The 13915-nt window shown below is 46.9% G+C and overlaps 1 protein-coding gene across 1 annotated transcript; it reads right to left on the bottom strand.

Annotated features, from left to right (window-relative positions):
* Positions 1 to 208: 208 nt before the first annotated feature.
* F2rl1 (F2R like trypsin receptor 1) lies at positions 209 to 12521 on the bottom strand. Its single transcript, XM_059276413.1, has 2 exons — positions 12308 to 12521; positions 209 to 2610 (listed from the first exon to the last, which is right to left on the bottom strand). The coding sequence occupies exons 1-2, from the start codon at positions 12387 to 12389 to the stop codon at positions 1505 to 1507; spliced, it is 1188 nt and encodes a 395-aa protein (XP_059132396.1). The 5' UTR covers positions 12390 to 12521; the 3' UTR covers positions 209 to 1504.
* Between the last annotated feature and the right edge of the window lie 1394 nt (positions 12522 to 13915).

The raw sequence follows: 13915 nt of genomic DNA, 5'->3' as shown, positions 1-13915 counted from the left end.
ACTTAGGAGGCAGAGGCAGGTGGCCTGGTCTACAGAGTGAATTCTAGGACAGCCAGGGCTACACAGAGAAATCTTATCTCAAAAGAACAAAAACAATTGTAAAAAGAAAAGATATTTCTGTGTGTGTGAGGCAGGATTTTCCCTCTTCTCCTTCCTTCACACAAATAAACACACAAGCTGAAGGAAGTTGTTTTTTTTTTAAAAAAAAAAAAAAAGTCCATGTATTGTTTATAAACCAGTCATACACCGAAGGGATTTTTTAAAGCCACAAATACAGTCAGTCTATAAAGTAGGTCTGGAGTCATGAATCTCTGCAACAGCTGTAGTGTCTTGTTTGTGCTCTTTTCCAAACAGATGTGCAGACTTTAATTCCACATTTGATAACTGTTGAACAAAACTGACAATAAATATTCCAACAACAGTTTTTAAAAAATACTAAATGGTACCTGAAGGCAGACAAGGCGCTATTTGGTGGGGGAGGGAGGAAAATACCGGGGGAGGGGGTGCACATGAGGGAGAGGGAGGTGTGGGGGAGGGAATATGATGGTAGGGGAACTGACACTATAACAATCCATTATCATGTAAATGTCTTAAGTTTGCACACTACAGTTTAAAAAAGTAACTTAAAAAAAAGCTACTAAGTGGTAAATGTTATTTGCAGTTGGCAAAATACTCCATTACCCACACTGATGTAAGTAAAAAAAAATTATACAAAATTTATATTTACAGGTTTAAGATCCTCATTCTCTTTTTCTTGACTAACAGACATACAAAACTACAAAGTAATAATAAAGGAACCGAAAATCCCAATAAACCAATAGGCAAATTTCATAGTAAACGACCATAAAGAGGCCCAAAACATTGCTATTGGTATTTCTTTTCAAACATTGCTGTCCTGGTGGGCGGCAGCAGTGTTCCGCTCCATGGTTCTGTGCATGTAGACATCACTGAGGTTTGTAGAGCGGCTGCCTCGTAAGCAGAGCTCTGGTTATTGAAGCTGAGGGGCCTGCACACTGAACAAGATCCCCAGGGGTTCTGATGAAATGATGCAAGAATGTAACCACTGGGCATTTGGATTCTACTGTCCAATGCAAGCTCACTGTTGCAGGTTAGAATTCCGGACAGGAACTTCATTCACAGCTGGTCTCCTCATCTCATCTGAAAAGTCAATCAACTAGACTGAAGCTTATGAGGGCCTCGGGTCCTGACAAAGCTGTGATGAACCCCAGATGCAGAAGAAATTGTTTCAGCTAGAAACTTAGTCTTCTTGCCAGGTGTAGCTTTTGCAAACACTGGATTTCTGCCTTCTTCTCTCATCACTTCCACAAAATATGTGTCTCTCAGTTTGTTCAGTCTCAGGGACATCAGAGCACAATTCTGATACTGACGTCCATGCTTGTGATCAGTGCTGAGACCAGCTTGGTTAGAAAATGACAGCCCCATGTCTTTGCATCCCCACCCCTTGCACACACAATATAGCAGGCTTGACATCCTCAGGTACCGCTCAGTAGGAAGTTTTAACACTGGTTGAACTTGAAGAGTAAGAGCTGGATTTCCTGGAGAACTTGTTGGAGGTGAGGGATACTTGCATGCGGTTCACGGTGCGGACGCTTCGACAGAGGAGCGCGTTTTTGGCGTGATCCCTGAAATCTTGGGAAACAAAGTAATAGACAAAGGGGTCGATGCAGCTGTTGAGGGTCGACAGGCAGAGGGCGACAAGGTAGAGGGCATAGACGTGGCTCTGGCCCCGGTTTTTGATGAGGAAATAATGCACAACCAGCAGAAGGTTGCTGGGAGTAAAGCAGATGAAGTACATGGCCAGGACGGTGACAATGAGTCTGATTGCCCTTCGCCTTTTCTTCTCGGAGTGCTCATCCATGGCAGAAGAACGGAGCGTTTTGATCATGAGTATGTAGGCAGATGCAGTAAGTAAGGCTGGGAACAGAAAGACGCCGATGGCCAGAGAGAGGAAGTAATTGAACATGTCCCCCACCAACACCTCCTCTGGCAGCACATCGTGACAGGTGGTGATGTTCAAGGCTGGAATGTAGATGGTCTGCTTCATGACATACAAGGGGATGGTGACCAGAAAAATCAGAACCCAGATTGCCAGGGAGACACCAATGGCAATGTTTGCTTTCTTCCTGGGGTGTCCCATGGGGTTCACGATCACCCAGTACCTCTGCACACTGAGGCAGGTCATGAAGAGGATGGAGCAGTACATGTTGCCGTAGAAGAAGCCGATAAGCACCTTGCAAAGCGCATCCCCATACATCCAGTTGTTGCCGTGGAGGTGGTAGGCAATCTTCAGGGGGAACCAGATGACGGACAGGAGGTCTGCCAAGGCCAGATTGGCCATGTAAATCACAGCAGGGTGCTTTTTCTTCGTCCGGAAAAGGAAGACCCAGAGGGCCATGCCATTGCTGGGCAAACCAATCACAAATACAATAGTGTAGATGACCGGAAGGAAGACAGTGGTCAGCTTCCCGGTGAGGACAGATGTAGAGAACTCATCAATGGAGAAGCCCGGTTCTACTGTGACCCCTTTCCCAGAGACCGGAGGGGGAGTGGCCACTCGGCCAATGAGACTTCTTCCTTTGCCGTGGGTTCCTGTACAGAGAAGGCAGAACAGAGTCGTTACCTAGGCAAATGGTCCAACAACAAGGCTGCTTTGCTTAAATGGCAATTTCAGACAAACACACACAGATGCTATTAGAGGATTGCGAATACTATTTTCTTTGAGTGATGGTACTGGGCAGGGTGGGTTGCCAGCAGTTGAATTCTAATTCTTACGCAAGCTAGGCAAGTATTCTACCACTAAGCTACATCTTCAGGCCCAGAGATGAGACTTTTTTTTTTTCCAAACTGTGGGAGTTTGGGGTTGCAAGTAGAACACTGACTCCTGGGAATCTTAAGGCTGACAGTTTTTCAACTTATTCTTTAAAAATAGCTACATTCATTAGTTCTGTTATTTAACCACACATCCATCAGCAGTCTTTGATGGGTCAGTTAGTTAAAAAAAAAAAAAAAAATCAGTCTACAATTATGTGGTAACTCTTCCAGAGTCTCCGGTTCAGTGGTTCTGAACCTTCCCAATGCTGCGACCCTTTAATACAGTTCTTCACATTGTGGTGACTACCAACCATAAAATTTTCATTGCTACTTCGTAACAGTAATTTTGCTACTGTTAGGAATCATAATGTGAATATCTGATATGCAGGATATCTGACAGGTGATCCCTGTGAAAGTCGTTCAACCCCTGAAGGGGTCAGGACCCACAGGTTGAGAGCCACTGTTCTAATGTGTAAGACAGAAACTCTGCCTTGCTGCCAGCTGCCGTGGAACAATCCTGTTCTACACTATGAATATCTATTACTCTCATTTGCTAATAAGAAGCTGATTGGCAGATAGCTGGGCAGGATGAGCTTGAGCACCAGAGACAGAATTCTGGGAGGAGGAAGGGCGGATTCAGAGAGTTGCCAGCAAGACAGAGAATGAGTTGGACACACAAAATGGGATAGAGGCAAAAGCCACTAGCCTTGGGGCAGTACATGAATTAATAGGAATGGGTCAATTGCAAGAGCTAGTTAGTAATAAGCCTGAGCTCTCGGCCAAACATTTACAATTAATAAAAGCCTCTGAGTGACTATTTGGGACTGGATGGTTGGGATAGGAAAACTCCAATTACAGCCAGCTGCTTCTGTTCTCATTTTATAGTGTCCATCTACCCTACTCTGGTCTTAGGCCAGAATCCAGCCTGGCTGTCTGTCATCCATGCCCTATCCCAGAGACCAGCCTAGGGAGATTCCAGGACCATGGGGGTATCTCCTTGTCCACCCACAAGAAATACACTACTATAATGGGTAGGTATTTCCCACCTCTATGCTGCCTTTATAAACACCCTCCCACGGAGCTCAGTTGGCAGACAAGTCTTTTAGTATCACTGTACCGATGACACAAGTGTGCTCTAGCTTTCCAGCATGTAACAGCAAGCTTAACTCAGGGTGCTTCCCCCATATTATGACTTGATCATTCAGGACCACAGATAAACCTGGGTGTGGGAACACATGCCCGTAGTCGCACTACTTAGAAACCTTAAGTGGATGGATTGTTTTAGCTTAGGAATTTGAGACCAGCCTGGGGGGCAGAGTGAGCTCCCATCGAAAGCAAAGCAAAACAGAACCAAACCCACCAACAATGGCTGGCATATCCATTCTTCATCTTGCCCCAACCTGCATGCCCTCACAAACCTGAAGGAGGAAGAGAAGGCACTAAAGAACTTTAATGAGGAGCCTGAGGCCCCTACCATGAGGAAACACCTGTGCACTATTCATGGGCCGAGGAAGATAGACCTCTCCTGACTTCCCCTAATTTCCTGTGTGCTCAGCTACCAACTGATGCTCGGCCAGCTCCAGGCTCAGGTTCTCCAGCGCTGTTCTCGTGGGAAGGTTTCTGTAGGTAGGTCTATCAGTGAAGGGGAGTGGAGGAGCATTGCAAGTTACAGAGACCCACAGTTCATTTTCACTTACTGTGGAAAAATGAAGGTGCCCCGTGCCCTAAAGGAAGTTCATGTCCTAATGCCCTGTACACAAGGAGCTTTGCCACCCTAGTGAACAATTTTCAGAACATCATCCTGGATTATCCAGTCAGGCCCTTGATCCACTGACAATGGTCTTTTAAGAAGGATGGGGCTGAAGAGACGGCTCAGAGGTTGGGAGCACCGGGCTGCTCTTCAAGAGGACTCGGGTTCAGTTCCCAACACCTACATGGCAGCTCACAACTGTCTGTGGCTCCGGTTCCAGGGGACTCAACACCCTCATACAGACATACATGCAGTCAAAATACCAATACACATAAAATAAAAAACTTTAAAAAAAAAAAAAAAAAGGCTGGGAGGTGGTGACCCTGTTTCAAAAAATAAAAAAAGTCAGGAGGAAGTTCAGGAGAGAAGCAGAAGCAAAGACTGGAAGAAAGTCATGGAACAAGCCACGGGACACCGAAAGCGGCAGCACCCACCCAGAAGCTGGAGATGGTACGGACAGAGTCTCTCCCTCAACTGCTTTCATTCCAGACCTCTCCACTTCAGAGCCAAGGCTCCTCTACCTATCTCTACAGGACCTTGGACTAGAACAGTGAGTGCCCAAAGGCCACACATATAACCACAAAGAATTACAGGAACATGTAATTCTTTGTGGTTACCATCATACAGGTGAGCACTAACTCATGGTGGGTCTGGATTGTTATCTGCACTGTACGCGTGGAACCGTATCACATTCACAACAAACCAGACTATTACGTCCTCATTTTATCAATAGACACTAAGGCACAAATCAGTAAGCTGAGTAAACGTCCCAGAATTAAGCAGTTGCATAGGGAGATTACACTTTAGCCTTAGTTAGCTCATTACTAGAATCCATAGTTTTGCTCACTATACCCGACCACCCCCTAAAATGATACTGCATGTTGGAACCCATAGAGATCAACTACATGGACTCCACACACACACATTCTCTCAAACAGAATATCTAAAATTTTTAATTTATCATATTAAAAGTCACCTTCTTTAAAATGAGCTCCTCCTTCACTAATTCACAGTCACCTGTATTAATGTCAACATGTTCTGCAAGCCATTCAGAGGCATAAAAGAATCTTGCAAATCTTCCACAGCTGTCCAGAGGGTGGTGCGTAGCACCACTGGACCCCGTGAGTAGCTATGGGGACCCCACTCATCCATGAAGGCATCCAGGCCAGAAACAGCCCACCAGGCGCTGATTCAGTGGGTGTAATGGTTACCTTTTTGTTGCTGTGATAAAACACCATGACCAAGGCAACTTACAGAAGGAAAAGTGTATTTAGGGATACGAAAGCAACCCGGTGGGGAGCCATGGCCGCAAGCTACAGGTCCAGAAGCTCAGAGCTCACATCTTCAAACACAAGCAGAAGCAGGGAAGGAACACTGAAAGTCGCTGAGACTTTTTAATCACAAAGCCTGCCCAAGGCTTCCTCCAGCAACACCATACCTCACACACCTCCCCAAACAGCGCCACCAACCGGGGATCGGCTTTTCATATATCCGAGCCTATGGGGGATGTTCTCCTTCAAAGCACCACAGTGAGTTACCCGGAGCTGCTTCTGTAGGCAGTGGCTGAGACTTTATAGAGTTCTCAAATTTTCTCCAGTTCCCAGAGGAAGTTACATAATGTTCTCTAAAAGGGAGGGGCTCTGAGCCTAGACATTGCCTGTTTATCGCTATGAGGGTCACAAAAAGAGGTGATTAGACACTCTGAAGAAACCTTGCTGGAGTGGATGGATGCTGACCTCATCAGGGTCAGAGTACGCCTGGGCAGATGCAACCCAAGAGATAAGGAATGAGCAACTAGGGGCAGCAAGATGGCTGAGTGAGTAAAGGCGCTTGGTGCCAAGCCTGCCTATTTGACTCCCAACCCCAGAATGTACATGGTTGAGAGGAACAAGTCCCATGTACCATGGCATGTACACACACACACAGAGAGAGAGAAAGAGAGAGAGAAAGAGAGAGAGATAGAGAGACAGAGAGACAGAGACAGAGAGACAGAGAGACACAGACACAGACACACACACACACACACACACACACACACACACACACATAGAGACAGAGAGACTTATACCCAACATGTGAATTCCTCACAGTTGTGTCTGGCAATCAGCAATGGGACTCCCAGCATGGTTAGGTTCTGGTGAGGGCCCTCTTCCAGGCTGCAGGTGGCCAGCTCTGGCTATGTCCTCACAAGTCATAGTTTTCTTGTTGCTAGAATTGACAGCATTTAACCAAGGGAGGAGGAGGTGTTTATTTTGGCCCACAGCAGGAATGTGAGGCAGGCTGTCACATTTCATCTACGGAAAGGAGCAGAAGAGGTCAACGCTGCGCTCTGCTTGCTTCTCCTGTGTGTTTTTATTTTCTTTTTATTTATTTATTATATATACAGTGTTCTGCCCTCATGTATGCAAGAGGGCACCAGATCTCATTACAGATGGCTGTGAGCCACCATGTGGTTACTGGGAATTGAACTCAGGACCTTTGGAAGAACAGGCAGTGCTCTTAACCCCTGAGCCACCTCTCCAGCCCACTCCTCCTGTTTAGTCAGGCTGGGGCTCCAGATCTTCCCTCCTCAACTGTACTGTTCTGAAAACACCCTCATAGACACACCCAGAGGTGTGTTTCTGTGGTGATTCTAATCTGGCCAAGCCGACAAAGAAGATCAACCAGGACAATACCCAAGAAAAAAGAAAACATGTCCACACAAAAACTTGTGCAGGACACTCAAAGCAGCATTATTCATAGCAGCCCTAAATAGAAACAACCCAAATGTCCATCAACACAAAAACTGATAAACCAAATGAGGACTGTCCACACAATGGAATAGTATTTAACAATGAGTAAAAAGATGAGGTACTGAAGCCAGACATGGTAATGCATACTTCTCGTCCCAGTGCTTGGCAAGCTGCTTCTTGCCAGTAATCAAATGTGCTCAGAATAGTTGCAGTGACCGTCACAAGTCTGGGAGTATACCAAAAGCCACTGAACTCTCTTTAGACGGGCTAATTGTGTATCATGCAAATTGTCTGGCATAGAGAACCTAGTAAAGTTATTAGAAGTAGCACAGAGAGACGGGCTGGAAAGTGGCAAGGGCAGAGATGAAACACATCTAGCCGAGGACTAGCAATTGCTGCCACTGAGTGGGTTCACTACTGAGGGCCTACTCAGAGCCAAATGTGTAACAGGTCAGTGAAGTTCATGTAAAAAGAAACCCAAAGCCACATTAAATAAGAATGCTAAAATAAAGAGAAAAGAGGAACAAGGAAAGATATTATAACAAAAGAAATATGGCTTAGGCTAAAAGTAAATACTATCTACAAAAAAAAAAAAAAGGGGGGGGGGACGAGGAAGAAAATGTCATAGGAGGAGGAGAAGGCAGAGCATTCTTAGATTATCCCAAAATCCAACCTAGAAATGCCTTGCTAAGGGCTGGGGATGCACCTCAGTGGTGAAGTGTTCGCCTAGCATGAGCAAGGCTTGATTTCCAGACTGTCTCCCCAACTCCCACCACACATACAAATAGAGCTGGGAGTCCCACCTTTCAACTTAGCACTAAAGAGTCTGAGACAGGAGATCATGAGTTCCAGGCAGATCTGGGCTACACAGCAAGATCTTATAGCAACAACAACAAAAAACATAACAGCTGTTCACATTAAGCCGTTCTGTGACACTGTTCAAAGGTCCCTGAGGCATGGGCTCTGCCCATTCTGTATTCTACGCTGGTATCCCAGAGTCTAGCTGTCAACCAGGCTCGGTGTTTCAGAACTGAGCAGAGACTGGCAATGAACAGGAAGTGTGGCCACCTACTGTGTACCTGACTCTGAGGGCAGACTTATTTCTAGGGCTACAATCAACAGTTCCTGCCAAGCCTACGAAAACATACACCCACCACTGCTCAAGGCAACACCTGGCCCCCAAGATGGACAAACAGGAAACAGGCCTGTAATCAGCTTCGTTCCTAATTCACCATATCCCTAGCCCTAAGATAGACACTCACCTTCCTGCAGGAAATACACTGTCAACTGAAAACAAACAAACAAACAAAAAACTGATAAAATAGTACGTTCTCATCTGCATAATAAGATTCTAATGTACGTTTATTCACAAAATCTTAAATCTAGAAAACTCACCACGCTGTAAAAAATGTCTGTCTCCTTGAAGTGGAATGGCTGGGGAAGGGTCACACTTTCACCTTCCTCTTTTAGGTTTTCCGCTGCCCAGAATGCAAACTGATACAACCTTTTTGAAAGTCATTTGGCAAACTTTTCAGAAGTTAAAATGTGCTTGTCTTGTGAGCTGTGATTTACTTCAGGGACCTGTCTCACACTGACTGTGCTGTGGAGAACATTTGCTGAACCATGTTTACCATGGTCTAACAAAAACGATCATCTGGGTATCAAATGGGGACTAGTTCAATGGTTTATGAGAGCTATAACTCTCCTACGAAAGAATGGACAGAAGTCTGTCTTCTGACTACAAATAGATTTATTATCGAAACACAAATAAACCACAGGACAGTTGTTGTGGGATGGTCCTTCTGTTGCTTAAAGGACTTCAGCTCACAGTGGACATGGTGGCTATGCTTTGGCCCTTTCCCAAGCTCCTCACCCCAGAGTTCTTTTGCTGTCAACTCTTGGGTACACAGGCTGAAAAGGAAAAGATTTAGTTGCAGAGCATCCCTCCCTAGGTACACTTTTAGCAAACGTTGCAAACTGTTCCCCCCCCCCCCCCCCGCACCCCAGGATGAACTGTTTTCCTCAACATTTGCCCAGATAATAAAACCATAAGAAAGTCAAATACACACTTCGAGAGACATGAGCTTCCAAGGTTAATTAGTAACACAAGGGAAGCGAAGGAGACCGACCCAAAGTCCCAGCTCCACCTTCATCACACAGCTCTTTCTATGACAAGGCTTGGGAGACATCCCATGGGTCTGCTCACAAAACACAGATTTAGAAAGATGCAGCCAAGCTTGCCCATGCTGGTCTACAATCTCAGCTACTCAGGATGAAGAAGTAGAATCCAAAGTTCGAGGTCCGCCTGGGTTACCTAGTGGATTCAGGGAGAGTTTGGGCCATTTAAGGAGACTTTGCCTCAAAATAAATTGTAAAATTAGGGCTGCATTTCTAGCTCAGTGGCAAAGTGCTTTGCTAATTAATACACAGGAGGCCCTAGGTTTAGTACTTAATAAATGGGGGTGGGTGGGTGGGGTGTGTGTGCATATGCCCATGTTTTAAAGCCATTCGAAATGTGTTACTGACCTTGAATAATAAAACCCCATACTTGTACAAGACTTTCTATATTTGGGGAATGTGTATTTTATGTATTTCACATGTACAAACGCACAGGAAAGATATAAATCAAAATGTTGGTAGTGGTTATTTTAAGTACCCATGTTTAGGATGATTTTTGTTTAATTTCTCCTCTTTCTAGTTTTCCTCTACAGTGACCACATATGACTCTTATAATTGAAAAAAAAAGAATGTTGTCAGAAGCTGAAGAGATGGCTCAGCAGTTAAGAGCACTGGCTGCTCTTCCAGAGGACCTAGGTTCAATTCCCAGCACCCACTGGCAAAACTGCCTGTAACTCCAGTTCCAGTACATCTATCTGACACCCTCACAAAGACATGAAAAACACCAATCACCAATGCACATAATTTTTTTTAAAAAATTAAACTAAAAAAAAAAATGTTGTCTGGGCATTGTGGTGCATGTAATCTCATTACTCAGGAGGCAGAGACAGGAGAATTGCTGCAAGTTCAAGGCCAATGTGGTCAACACAGAGAATTCCAGGCCAGCCAATGATGCACAGTAAGCCTAGCTCAAAGAAAGAGAAAGAAGAAAGGGGTACAAAACAAAACCCCACAAACGACAACAACAAACAGAAAAGAACCAGTCAGTAAAACTGAAATGGATTGAAGGCCTCATGGGAAGTGTCTCAGGCCCTCGCTAGTGCAAAGCCCAGCATGACAAGAAATCAAAAAATAAATGTGGAGATGGAAGAAGGGGAGGAGATAGTAATAGTGACTGTATTGGAGAGAAGTTGACTTAAAAGCAACATTGTCAATTCAGTGCCCCTCCCCCCATCTGCAAAAATGGGGTTATTTTGGGTCGAGACCCCTTCCGTGAAGCAATCTTTTGGAGATGGAGAAAATCGCATCCAATCTGCTCTTTAACAAATAAAAGAGCACACAGAAAGACCGGACCAGAGCGGCATGAGCAAAGACGTCCATTAACTTGCAGGAAACGCTTTCAAGGTGACCCGTGTCCGTAACCAAAATTAATTTTAATTGGGAAAAAAACCTCCCTGTATGTAAAGTCTCTGTTACTAGACTCTTTAGGAAAGTTACCGGCTATGGAGCATAAGTATGCATAGAGAAAAACCAAGGTGGGATATTAAGTAGCTCGGGTTAACAAGTAACCTGATTTTTTTTTTTTTTATTGTTAAATCAAGTTCACAGTATACGCCAGGAACCTCTCCCTTCCCAACCTCCTCACTTAAACAAAGGGAGCCAAATAATCAGGGTATGTTTCCTATTCTGTGTGAATCATAAAAGTATTTAATCAGTTCCAATCACTTTTTAAAAAATTTGCACACACTAACCTTTTGTCCCTGAATTTTAAATTTCTAACTTTAAAGGACAGTGAAACGGAGAGGGCTTAGACGCTCTTCCACGTCTTTCCAAGAGGGTTAAAAGCGAGAAATGACCTTTTACAGGACACCAGCAAGTTTAGCTGAGGAAATGAAAACGCCAGGTCTGGTTTTGCATCACAGTAGCCCTCCCGTCGGCTGTAAACACACCTACCCTACCCCACCCCACCCCACAGACTACAGAGTGGCCTCCCTGGCTTCTAGAGGCGCCAGTTCGAGCTCACCTGGAACAGCAGCACCCGCCCAACCCGGCGGCCGGGCGCAAGGTGGCACCGAAGCACCGCCCCGGACCGCTCTCTTACAGTTCTGTTCCTAGGGCAGCCTCGGCGCTAGACCTGGGTGGCTGCCAATGCGTGCTCCGGGTGGCGGGAAGGTCTCGAAATCTGTAAGCCAGAACGTCACCTGGCCGAATATGGGGGTCCTGAAAGTTCCCCTTCTACCACCACGTGACAGCCAAACCTTCTGAGTTCCACACCCGACGCATCCACCGCGTTGCCCGGAACTGCGGCCACGGGTGGGTCTTGAACGCGGTGGTGCGACCCCTAAAGAAAGGGTTCAATGGGTGGGCGCGAGTGCAAAACGCGAGGTGGGAACTTTCCAGGGCGCGGGCTCACCACTCACTCCACCTGGCCTTGTGCCATCAACTGGCTGTAACCCAGTAGGACCAGACCGGAGGTAGTTCACAGGATGCGTGAAAAGCTCTTAATGACTCAGTGTTTGCAAAGAAACGACCCGAGGGAAGGGAGCCTGAGTCTTCAGGGCACCCCAAAGACGCGGGCGCTCCTTCCTTGCCTCCCCGAACCACACCGACAGGTAGAAATTGGAAGGACCCAGACCATGATTGTCTCTAGCACGTCCTCGGGGGGAACTTCCCGGGTGTCCCAGCTGATTGGTCAGGGACACACACACACACACACACACACACACACACACACACACACACACACACACACACACACACAAAGCCACTGAGAGAGAGTCTAGGGATGCACGGAGAAGTGCGCGCCTGCCCCGCTTCCACCACGAACCGGGAGCGTTCCGCCGCCGCTCGAGCCCTCCCTGGGCAGGGTTCTCACCTTGGGAGGTCCGGTTGCAGGAGACCGAGGTCGCCAGCAGGATGACGCCTCCCAGGAGCCCCGCCACGCTCAGACCTCGCATCCTCGCAGCAGCCCGGACGTCGGGCGGACGGGGAATCGGCCACCACTGGTTCGAAACTCAGAGCCCCACTCGGAGGACCGGGTCCCTTTGCCCCTAACCTGAGCGGCGCTGTTCTTTCCCTGGCCGGGATTCGTTTCAGTGAAACCCGAGCCCCTGGACGCACCTGCGGGAGGCCACGCCCCCAGGAGGCCACGCCCCGCCCAGCGTTTTCCGCAAGCCCCACCCCGAGCCACCTGGCCCCGCAGCGCCTGCCCGCTGCACCGCTGTGCTGGCCCGCGTCCACTTGGCTGCCAGAGTCGCCTGCGGGTGGGGCCGAACCGGTGAGGTGGCTACATTGGAATGCAAATGACAGGAAGGTTGGGACCCAGGGTTCTCAGAGCCTGGGCGATGTCCAAAACTACCTTTAACCTTTAATTACTTGAGAGAAACGGTGAGGTCATCCTCGCTCACCCCTTGTGAATGTTAGAAAGTCTAAGCGCCCTCCCTGTGTCTTTAGTAATTGGTGTGGAAGGCTTCGTGGTGTAATGGGCAGTGCGGGACCCGAAGTGCAAGGGGCTTTTGTTAGTTGTTGGTTGTTTTGTTGATTCTTGTCTTGGTTCGGCTTTTTGCGAAAGCCTTCTCCCTCTCCCTCACCCACCTGACCTGGAACTTGTGGCTATTCTCCTGCCTCAACCTCCTCATTGACATCCTGTGCCACCGGCGCAGCTAACAGTGAGTTTTTGGCTGAGCAGGGACAAGGCAGACTGCTGCGGACATCATCCAAAAGGGTAGGCAGGACTCGGCGCTCTAGAACTAGGTTTTCAGCTCACCTGTTGACCAGTGTCCTTGAGCAAACCTGGATGGGTGAGCTAGAGCGTGGAATGTGATGGAACCAGCACTTGAGCACTAAATGCCAATGGTTCAGTGATGCTAGCTTGTCTAATGCCCACAGCACCCTGTATGCCCACTCCATCTATCTTCCCATTTTACAGAACGGGAAATGATCTTAGAGAGTTCGTTGCCTCAAGTTACACAGTTCATAAGCACCGTTTGTAACTGTTCTTCACATTCAGGCTCAAGTCGATGACTGCCATGTTTTTCACAGACGGTTCTCGATACCTGATTCCAACAGGGTCTCTTCCTCACTGTGATCCCATAATCCAAAGAACTATAGAAATATGGGTTTGAGGATGCAGCTCAACAGCAGAGCACACGCTTAGCGTGTCCAAGGACCAGGGTTGATCCCCACCACAAGGACACACACAAGGATGGGAGAGGTATTGGAGGCAGGTGACTTCGTCGTGTTAGTGATGCACTGCTTTCAATTTACTCTTTAAACAGTAGAACGAAAGCTAGTTGTGGAAGCCGCAAACCTCTACTCTGAGCACTCCGGAGACGGAGGCAGGAGCATAAAGGGTTGAAGGCCGGCTGGGCTTAGCGATACCCTATCTCAAAAACAAATGGAAAATAAAAGTTAGAATACCTCAAACCTTACTGGGTTTTTTTGTTTGTTTGTTTTGTTTTGTTTTATTTTCCATTTAAACTGA

The sequence above is a fragment of the Peromyscus eremicus genome, chromosome 11 (assembly GCF_949786415.1).
Source record: "Peromyscus eremicus chromosome 11, PerEre_H2_v1, whole genome shotgun sequence".
Lineage (NCBI taxonomy): Eukaryota > Metazoa > Chordata > Mammalia > Rodentia > Cricetidae > Peromyscus > Peromyscus eremicus.
The sequence above is the reverse complement of the archived record's forward strand: the minus strand, read 5'-3'. Positions and strand labels throughout refer to the sequence as shown.